Here is an 11,370-nt window from a genome sequence, read left to right as displayed (position 1 = left end):
AAGTATCTCCCTTGACGGAGTAGCTAAATATATACACCTTGCCAGTTGAGTGTGTATTTGTATATGGATTTCGTAATAACAAATAAATATGATAATCTGTGATGTACATCAAGGTATACGCTGATGCGTGCCATGTAATAACGCATCTAATGTGGTGAAAGCTGTATTATTTTTCTCTTTGCTTTGGAGACAACCCCCCTCTTAATCCGGATTTCACGTAGTGCGAGTAGTGGAATAGTGAGAAATCAGAGAACCCCCGTCCTACGAATGAACTGTATTCCCTTTGTACAGTGTGTCCTTCTTGGGTACCCCGTCCTTGTTACATCCTGACTCGGTGCAGCAGTAGCTGCAGGTGGCGTCTTCGCTATCTTGGTTTCCTGGCACAGGTGTCATACATTTGGACTCATCAGAAGTCAGCTGCCACCATTTCGTCTCACAGTCGTTAACTGAGGCACAGCTGGATATTATAAAAAACATCCCATGAATGAAGAGATTTACACATCTTGTAGCAATATACAACATGCAACGGTGATACCCAGTTGCAATTATAATGAATGGCTCAGAATATAGTGAATACAGTTTTACATTTTAAATGACTGTTAAAATGCATTACGAATTATAATGTTTCAACCTGTGATTATTTTTTATCAACCTGTTTACATTTAGTACATATTTGAGCGTCAGATGAGCTTTAAAAGAGGCGTATATTGTTGGTCTAAAATAGTTTAAGGAAATCGAAATTTTAGAATCGTTATTAAAGTAAATGTATGTTGACTGCCAAAACAATTAAACAGTAAAGCTGTTAAGGAGTAAATAAGGAGTAAATAAGTAAAGAAGGACAAACCTTTTAGTAACAGATTTCGATCCACCGGTCCTGGTCGTAATGGTGTTCATACAGAAGGGTGTCATCCTGGGACATTGAGTGTCTGGTCCAGGAAGCATACCGCAGGTAGGACCAGAACACGCCTCACAGGAGAGAGGTGCTGTGAACAGAAAATTGACATGGACCTGTAGTGGTTTCTTCTCTCAGATGTTGGAGTGGAGTCAATGGAATATTGACATTGACAGTTAGTAGGATCTTCTCCTTCACCTTCGACTGCAGTGAAAGGAACATTGACATGGGCAGTTAGTGGGATCCTTTCTTAGATATTGAAATGCAGCAAAACACATCATTAACAATTATTGGGATTTCCACCCAGATGCTGGAGAGCAGTTAATACAAAATTGACAAGGAAGTTGAGGGCTGGCCAGTTGAGAGGTACGTATACCACTGTTAGGTTTCAAACAGATCGTAAACCATTGTTAGTCATTCGTCTCAAAGTTCATTGTCCAACAATGATTTTTAAATGAAAATCTCTATATATGTTTTCAGATACACATGAAATGTATATTATGCTGAACATCAAATCACATAATAATCTGAGCTTAAGTAAAATTGAAATAAAAATATCTTTCAATTTATGAATGCGAGTGATTACATTTAAATTCTACCATAAATTTGGAATTTACTCGTTTCTGATTGGTCAATCAGTGGCTATTAAATCACAATAAAATATTCATAGAATAGTACTATTTTCAGTCATTGTGGGTAGGCATATTTAAATAATTATATTTACAGTTACAGGTTACAAAATGCACAGATGCGGTTACTACAATATTCAAAGGATGTGTGGCAATACATTTCGTGCAGAAAAACACGACAGAAATCAACAAAGGGAATGTATTTACGTTTTGGAGACAACAGAGAGCTTGAAATGACGTCATAATGGTGACGTGTGATGTAGAGCGAAAGCCTTGCAAAGCTTGCTTTGTTTTCTTTACGGATGCCCACCTCATGTTAGCTTACCAAGTTGCCGTGCTTATATGCTTTCAATGCCTGTCATATGTTCGAGTGAAGTATTACGGTGTAAACAAACTGCTTGACTATATACCGCACCATATTTTGTTGGGTGATTCCGTAATTCAGATCGATAACCCACTCAAAACACTGGACTCAACCCATGCCGCTTCACTCAGTATATTTGCTAACATCAAAGAGTTCGCGTTTTATTTAGTCATGGTAGAATGGAGATAAACATATTGTGTTTTCAATGTAGAGCTAGGTTACCTGTAGATTTAACCGCGCTAAATATAACATTTGAAGCCTCACGCTGCGCGTTCGGTTCCAAATTCAATTTAGCGGGGTTAAATCTACAGGTAACTTAGCTCTACATTGAAAACACAGTATGTTTCCCTCCTAAATACACCATGCAGTGCATATCATGCATGCTCCTTATCATGCAATGCCAACACTACTTCACCAGCTCTCGTTTCAACGTACGTATACCCATTAACTTAGCATACCTTTAACTGCAGTTATTGTAGAGGGTAGTTGTGGAATCGGTGCATCTTGAGCAGTTGGAACGTCATCAACTTTGAAATTAAAGTAAATTTACATAAAACACGTGAACGTCTCTAAATTAATGTATTGATACTTTCAAGAATACATATGCTATATTGTATTGCTGTGCAAACGCTAAGAGAGTAATGATCTTATGAATTATTCAGCTCATCACATCATTCATTGCATCGCATTTAAATCTCCCTAATATATTGTTTCTTAAAAATGAGTGTATTATTAAGAATAATGTTTTTGACGAAACCGGAAAACGCTCCTCCCTCCGCCTCGGTAACAAACTCAGCCTTGCCGTCGGTTCTGGAAAAAGTGGATATTAATATATCAGTCGGCTTTGTATATTTCGTATTTGTGTCAATAAATCGTGAGTTGATATGTGTGACAGTTGCATTATATTGTAGCCCATGTCGGAAATGTGCTGCAACATGTTCTATGAGTTTCTGATAGCGACGCTTATATTAACCTAATTATGTTCGGCAATGTCGAAATGAACCCAAAACGTAGTGATGAGGTTAAGATGATAATAACTTCAGGATGTGTTTTACAACTTACATATTTTCTTTAAAAGGTATATTGTTCAATAAATTATGACTTTTGGCAAGAGGTACATTCTCTATATTCACGTGTGTATAGGCACAAATAAATACTACCGTATAAACCACGTGACAGGTCCAGCGTCTTTAGCGAGAACACCAACCCTCCTGGCTGAATCACAAATAGAGTCATTCTGAAATACAAATCAAACCTAATAACCTTAAAAAGCACATTTGTATTTCAATTCAAATTTCAAATTCATTTCCCAAACGTAGCTGAACATGAAATAATAGGTACATTATGAACATGCACATGTTATTGTCACACCTTAGATATTGGATGTTGATTGAACCATGCAACTGTAAATGTGACACTGATGTCACGGCGGCTGAGGAGGGCTTAATGTAAAACAGGGATTGCCAGGAACAACATGAAACCTTCTCTAAACAACCGTACTCAAGTTTCATGTGGCACCGTTTCTTTTCACGGAGTCTTGAATAACTCAGTTCCTTCTTTGTATCGTGTTTGTACATATTCATCTGTCTCGGACGACCTGAGATACTTACTGCACACCCTGCCACACAATGACAATCGTCCACAATCCTAACATTGGCGAACCGGTATCATTCTCAAATCTACGAGTTTACAACACTAGTTTCTGGTCCTTTATGTTATATACCACTACATCTGAAATGGACATATGAGCAAAATGACGATCCTAGTTATTGGGTGAGTTAAATGTCTGTTTACGTTAACTAAATTAATCATGCATTACATCTGTGAGACCGACTGGCAATAAAACCGTCATGTACAGTAACGAACAATCAGTGACAATAACAGGAGTCATACATTATGGTATTTTGTGATCGGTGTTTAAAAGATATAACGACAGCAGCGGGTTTGGTTGGGTTTTTTAAACATCTGTTGAAGATTGGCGGTTGTAATACTACTGCAGCTGCATTTGTTACACAGATATGTGTGTAAGAAGCGGAGAGTGTATCGAAAACAAGTAGTCTTTTATTATTTCTGTAATAAGGCAATGACAGCTATAACAGTTGTATTACATGCAGTCATTCATAAGATGATCCTAGTTGTTGATTGTGCATGAAAGAACAAATCAAGCGCATCAGTATTGTTTAAGTAGCTTAATCTGACCGATATAAGATGATTTGAACCCTGATGAGTATTTTCAAAACTTCATGTACAACATACACACGTGTCATTCAGACTGCAGCCATGTAATGCAAAGACACAACACTGGATGGAAAACACATGGAGACAGGATAGAAGAAAATAGTTACAATTAGTAGAAATAGTAGAATCATTACATCTGCACGCGTCACTTACAGCTCCAAACGTGGTTGAAAGTGATGAACCGTCAGCGTCCACAGTCCCAGGAACACACATGGCACTGAATGTAAACCATCTGGATTATACACAGATATAAACACCTAGCTTTGTGACATAATGAATGTTTCAAAAGTTGGTAGGGAATTTTTTTTACATATAATAAGCGTTAATATATATTGAATCCTAAAGTTGTCAGATGTACGCTGACGACAGTTTCACCTTTGACAGTCAACCTTCCTTAGGCTTCATCTGGCTTTATTATGCTTATATCTAAAACATAGTCACGTTGATGTGCATAATATAGTTACCATTATACGAACACATGCATTATGATAATTGCACATTCCAAATGTGCCTCTGTATGCGCCAAAATACTCACTGAAAAGCCGCCCCTACAAAATACTCACTGAAAAGCCGGCCCGACAAATTTAAAATACTCAACGAAAAGCCGCCCGACACAATACTCACTGAAAAGCCGCCCCGACACAATACTCACTGAAAAGCCGCCCCGACGTTCATGCCGACATCATTAAACGTCTGACTATTGTCTTGTGTCTGGGTAATATTACCAGCAGCTGAAACATTGCACGATTTGATGAAATTAAATATTTTTAACGCGTGGTTTTTTTATGACATAATTTTGACCAAAGATGGCGATGGTTCATCACATCTGACCCGACGTATAACCGTGAACATGCCTATTATTTATTCCTTTTTTTTTATTAATCAGAATGTCAAACGTGTAAATAACTGGCTCGAATTTAAAGATGCAATGATAGATAAGTGTGCATGTTGGCGAGGGTCACGCCAGAAAGCCTGATCGCGGGTTCGAATGCCGGTTCTCCCAGATTAAGTTGCAAGGTATGTCAGCATGTGTGTTCGTGGGTTTCACCAATGTAGTGAACGTCTAAAACCTGCATCACTTCGGGCTTTCCTCCCACATTAAGCTTACATGCCGTGATTATAACTGGAATAATGCTCAAAGCGGAGTTTAACCCAACTCACTCACTCCTATTACACGTACCAACCACGTAGGCGTCTTTTGCACCATTATCAGCGTGGCAGATGTATATTCCTTGATATGTGTGTAGATTTGCTTTGCTAAGGCCTGTCAGGAGTAGATCCCCATCTTCAAATGCTGAAATCGAATAGTCGGTAGATATGTCCAGTCCTCCGCCATATTTGGTCCACGTAATTTTCGGAACCGGGTCGCCTTTAGCTGCACACTCCAGCTGGTTGATCGGATTGTCTGTGTCAAGGATAACCACTGGGTTCTTCACAGTGATCGGGTCTAGAATAAAATGCAAACCAATGGTCTTAGACACATGCCTTTATTTGATATTGATCTGTGATTAAGCAATTACGATTATGCAACTCGTATTATCTAACTGAATAAGACGTTATTGACAAAACAAATTTTCTGATTGAGACAGGTAGTGAAAACGTTTACTGTGCCAATATTCATATGTTATAATGATATATGATTAGCTTATAAATAATAAAATCCTGTACAAAAGTAAAAAGTTATTGTATCGAACAAAATACTCTGCCAATTAGGTATAATGTGAACTGGCTGCTTTGTTTCAATTTGCATATATAAAGTAGACAATGACAGTTAATAAAATTTTCATATTTGCGATAGATAAATAATGTATGTCAATTTGTTCGCATGTAAGATATACAACAACTCCCCCACACATGCTTATGTCAATTGCAACTACTAAATGTCAGGGTACTGTTGCAATGATGTTCAATATAGCGGACGATGTCACATGCTTCAAAGCAATTAGACCCGTGATAACTTGCATTTTAGTTATACATAGCGTTTTCCTTAACCAGTCAGCTGGCGATGCACTCTGATTAAACTGCGCCTTCAGATTCCTTGCTTACTGTATATCTTGAAATGTATCGTTCCATTAGCAGCACCAACTGAGTTGACTGCCACACAGGTGTAGTCGCCAGTGTTGTCTTTAGTTACGTACGTAAGAGTAAGGTTGTTGTCCACAGCGTAGGCATTGAAAATCTTCTGTTATAGAAAAGTACATTACCATTAGTTTATACTAATACATGTAAAAACAATCATTTGTATCAGGTCGTACTCTCATGCTGTGTGTTGCCAGATTAGCCTTTGACAACACTATTACATATTAAATCAGAAGGTGTCATACCACATGGAAAGGAGGATGGTCCAGATATAATTTTAAACACATCTTGAAACATAAATGAATATTACTCATGTAATAGAACGCGGTGACCTCTGTTCATAGAACCATACATTCACACTGTAAAACTTCTGGACATAGAACCATGCATATACATTGTATAACATTTTGGCCATAGAACCATACACAGACATAGCCATTCGTGACCAACTCGTGTTATTCCGGGACAAGCCAAATAGCGACTCGTGTCCCTCTCCTGGCCATTTTCGCGACCGGCGCAAAGGGGCACAGCTAAAAGAATTGTCAACTCGTTGCGTAATTATTCACGTATATTTGCCCATATATTATGTAATTTCGTATGCAATTTAAAACACGTCATGACATGCGGTATCATATAGTAAAATTGAACACATATAACTGTATCTTTGGTATATTTTTAGATGCAAGACATATTAATGATAACAAATTATTCCTGAGGGATCCTTTGACCGAAAAACTTGAAGTCATACGCGCATTTTGATTGGTTTGTCGTATTTTCACCTGTATTTTCGACGAATGAGACACTGTATTACTTCTGGTCACAGAGCCATTCGTAGACATTGTATACCTTTTGGTCATAGAACCAAACATAGACATTGTATAACGTCTGGTCCTAGAGCCATACATGCACATTGTATACCTTTTGGTCATAGAACCAAACATAGACATTGTATAACGTCTGGTCATAGAGCCATACATACACAGTGTATACCTTTTGGTCATAGAACCAAACATAGACATTGTATGACGTCTGGTCATAGTGTCATGCATACACTAAGGGTGCAAGTTTTCTTGTAGGTTATGGAAAGGGGCGAGTGGTGACGAATGAGACATTGTATACCTTCTGGTCATAGTGCCATACATACATATTGTATAACTTCTGGTCATAGTGCCATACATACACATTGTATACCTTCTGGTCATAGTGCCATACATACATATTGTATAACTTCTGGTCATAGTGCCATACATACACATTGTATACCTTCTGGTCATAGTGTCATACATACACATTGTATACCTTCTGGTCATAGTGTCATACATACATATTGTATAACTTCTGGTCATAGTGCCATACATACACATTGTATACCTTCTGGTCATAGTGTCATACATACACATTGTATACCTTCTGGTCATAGTGCCATACATACACATTGTATAACTTCTGGTCATAGTGCCATGCATACACACTGTATACCTTCTGGTCATAGAACCATACATACACATTGTATACCTTCTGGTCATAGTGCCATGCATACACACTGTATACCTTCTGGTCATAGTGCCAAACATACACATTGTATAACTTCTGGTCATAGAACCATACATACACATTGTATACCTTCTGGTCATAGTGCCAAACATACACATTGTATACCTTCTGGTCATAGTGCCAAACATACACACTGTATACCTTCTGGTCATAGAACCATACATACACGTTGTATAACTTCTGGTCATAGTGCCATGCATACACATTGTATACCTTCTGGTCATAGTGCCATGCATACACTAAGCGTACGAGTCTTCTTGTAGGTTATGGAAAGGGGCGAGTGGTGACGAATGAGACATTGTAGAACTTCTGGTCATCGAACCATACATACACATCGTTTTGCGTCTGGTCATAGAGCCATACAAACACATTGTAGAACTTCTGGTCATAGTGCCATGCATACACATTGTATAACTTCTGGGCATAGAACCACACTTACACAGGACATACCTTCTGGTCATAGAACCAACTGACACTTGGTTCAGGAAACCCTCCGACATCACATGTCAGGATAACGTTTTCCCCAAAATGTCCATTTAAGTTCTGACTCGGATTTGAAATATATGGTGCAACTGAGGGCAGAAAAAATATATACGACAGTGCCATCATAAACGCCAGTAAAAACTACGTTTGAATGTGTGTTTTAAATCGTAATAAAAACAGTCGTAATGAAATATGAAATTAATGTATTCACTGAAAGGCAACTCACCATCTGGTACTGTTGTAGCAACCGTTGTTCCTTCAGTCGTTGGTTCTTGTTTGTAGGTTCCTGGTATGGCTGAAGACTGGCCAGGCGACAGCAGAGAGGAGGAAGGGGAGATGACATAAGACAGGGAACGGGAGACTATGTCTGACAGTAACGCAGGTGCCGAAGGTAAGATGGTAATAGCCGTTGGTTGGGGACTGGTAGCGATAGCAGCAGAGAGTGACGTCAAGGTTGTTGTTGGGTTTGGGAGGTGAGATGTAACAGAGATTGAATTCAGTGCAAACGGAGATTCCGTATGACGGGAAGATAGTATTTGACTCACTGAGCTTTGTGAGGGCAGAGGGTTGACCACCAAAGACACGCTAGAAGAAGGCACATACGTCGACGTGGGCGACGGTGAACTGGAAACTGAGGCAAATAACATGACTCTCGAGGAAGCAAAAGCACCTGCACTTGCATGAGATGATGAGGCCATACCCGAAGGAACAGCGGCCATTGATAAAGTAGGTGATGCTGATATCAATTGCTGATCAGATGATGACGCTTCCATGGACGAAGAATAAGCTTTTGTACTTGCAGGTACTGGTGATATCATACTGGAAGGAACGGCGGTCATTGATATGGGAAGTGATGCTGAACTTGATTGCAATTCCAGTGATGACGAATCCATTGAGGAAGAATATTCACCTGCATTTACCTTCATTGATGAAGTAGGTGATGCTGATCTCGATTGCAGTTCCAATGATGATGAATCTACTGAGGAAGAATATTCACCTGTACTTGCTTGTGCTGATGACGTCATGATAGAGTGAAGGGCAGCACTAGATGAAGTAGACGAGGCTGAGCTGGTCGCATATACAGATGATGACATTCCTTTTGAGGCTGTGCCTGCATTGTTTTGTGATGATATCATACTAGAGGGTAGGCCAGTCACTGCGAAAGAATGCGTTGCTGAACTGGACGCAGATACAGACGATGACATTCCCACTGAGGAAGCATATGTACCTGCACCAACCTGCGATGACAGTATTATGCTTGAAGGAATGGTGCTCATTTCTAAAGTAGGGGATGCTGAACTCGATACCAACGCAAATGCTGACTCTCCCCTCGAGGATGTATACGTACCTGCACTTACCTGTGATGATGATATGATGCTAGAAGAAAAAGCAGTATTTGACGGAGAAGGTGATTCTGAAGTCGATTGCACTTCCAATGATGACGCCTCCCGTGAGGAGGAATATTCACCTGTACTTGCCTGTACTGATGACATCAAAATAGAATGAAGGGCAACATTTGCTGAAATATACGAGCCTGAACTGGATGCAGATACAGATGATGACATTCCTATCGAGGAGGCAAAATTACTTGCACTTGCCTGTGATAACGTTATCGCACTGGAAGGGACTGTGGTCGTTGAAAACACAGCTAATAATGAACTAGGATATGATTCTGATGATGAAGCTGCCCTCGTAGAAGCATACGTACCTGCATTTGCGTGTTGTGATGATGTCATGCTTGATGGAACGGGACTTGTTGAAAATGTTGATGCTGAACTCGACTGCAGTTCCAATGATGACGCATCCATTGAGGAAGAATATTCACCTGCACTTTCCTGTGCTGAAGATGTCATACTGGAAGCAACGGCGGTCATTGATAAAGTAGGTAATGCTGTACTCGATTGCAGTTCCAACGATGACGCATCCTTAGAGGAAGAATATTCACCTGCAGTTACCTGTGCTGACGATATCGTGATAGAATGAAGGACAACACCAGCTGAAATAGATGAGGCTGAACTGGACGCAGATACAGATGATGACATTGTCATTGAGGACGTACCATTGAGGACTTGTGATGATATCATACAAGAGGGTAGGCTAGTCACTGCGACAGAAAGCGATACTGAACTGGACGCAGATACAGACGATGGCACTCCCACTGAGGAAGCATATGTACCTGCACCTACCTGTGATGACAGTATTATGCTTGAAGGAATGGTGTTCATTTCTAAAGTAGGGGATGCTGAACTCGATACAATATCAGATGCTGACATTCTGCCTGAGGAGGCATCAGTGTCAGTGATCGAATGTGATGTCAGGCTCAAAGGAAGGAGGGAAAAAATAGCCAAACTAGGAGATGCTGAACTGGACATGGATTCAGATGAGGATGTTGCCTTTGAGGAATCCAAGGTACCTGCACTTGCGTGTGATGATATCAGCGTAGATGAGGGAGCAGTCATTACTTGAGAAATCGATGCTGAAGTAGATAGTGAGGAAACATGCATACTTGTACTTGCCAGTGATGACAAGGATATTGTACTAGGTAGAAATGAGGTCACTACCAAAGATGGGTATCCTGAATTTGACACATATTGAGATGATGACACCTCCAGTTTGGCAGCACTTGCCTGTGATGGTGATACAACGTTAGAAGAATACGATGCTATGTCCAAGGTGTGTGATGATGAAGTTGACACATATGGAACTGATAGCATGTCAGTAATAGACACAATGTGAGAGGATCCCGGTGGTGTATGTGATGGTGGCAGAAACAGGCTTTGTGAGGATGACGTTACAGTCTCAGATGAGTATGAGGTGATCACGTGGCTTGATGGGGCAAGTATAGAAGCCAAGGGGACATGTGTTGCATAGGAGGCGGGTGTGGCCATAAAGGTGTTGTACTCTAGCGAGTATACCGTGGGGATGAAAGCAGTTGTCAAAGATCCTGTATTCTGAATATTTGACACAGTTGAGGGTTGCATAGAAAGAGACAGTGGCAGCGTGGTTGATTCTGATGAGGATACTTGTGCACTTGAACTAGCAGATGTTGACGGTGTTGTGATCACTGATGTTGAGTTAGCTTGCCCAATGTCCACTGGAATAATGACATTTTGTGTAACAATTCGACCTTA

The 11,370-nt window shown here is 40.0% G+C and overlaps 1 protein-coding gene across 1 annotated transcript in view; it reads right to left on the bottom strand.

The window, feature by feature from the left end:
• Window positions 1-261: 261 nt before the first annotated feature.
• Window positions 262-11,370, bottom strand: part of LOC139460226 (uncharacterized) — a 37,684-nt gene continuing 26,575 nt past the window's right edge. Inside the window, exons 30-40 of the mRNA XM_071241735.1 lie at window positions 8,466-11,333; window positions 8,207-8,328; window positions 6,170-6,305; window positions 5,304-5,570; window positions 4,776-4,854; window positions 4,277-4,340; window positions 3,046-3,122; window positions 2,643-2,695; window positions 2,344-2,412; window positions 845-983; window positions 262-457 (exon numbers count right to left, since the gene is read on the bottom strand). Of these exons, the coding sequence (XP_071097836.1) occupies window positions 262-457; window positions 845-983; window positions 2,344-2,412; window positions 2,643-2,695; window positions 3,046-3,122; window positions 4,277-4,340; window positions 4,776-4,854; window positions 5,304-5,570; window positions 6,170-6,305; window positions 8,207-8,328; window positions 8,466-11,333 (4,070 nt within the window). The remainder of the gene's footprint in view (window positions 458-844; window positions 984-2,343; window positions 2,413-2,642; window positions 2,696-3,045; window positions 3,123-4,276; window positions 4,341-4,775; window positions 4,855-5,303; window positions 5,571-6,169; window positions 6,306-8,206; window positions 8,329-8,465; window positions 11,334-11,370) is intronic.

The sequence above is a fragment of the Haliotis cracherodii genome, unplaced genomic scaffold (assembly GCF_022045235.1).
Source record: "Haliotis cracherodii isolate W230 unplaced genomic scaffold, xgHalCrac1.p SCAF_14, whole genome shotgun sequence".
Taxonomy (NCBI): Eukaryota; Metazoa; Mollusca; class Gastropoda; order Lepetellida; family Haliotidae; genus Haliotis; species Haliotis cracherodii.
This window is presented reverse-complemented; position numbering and strand designations above follow the sequence as displayed.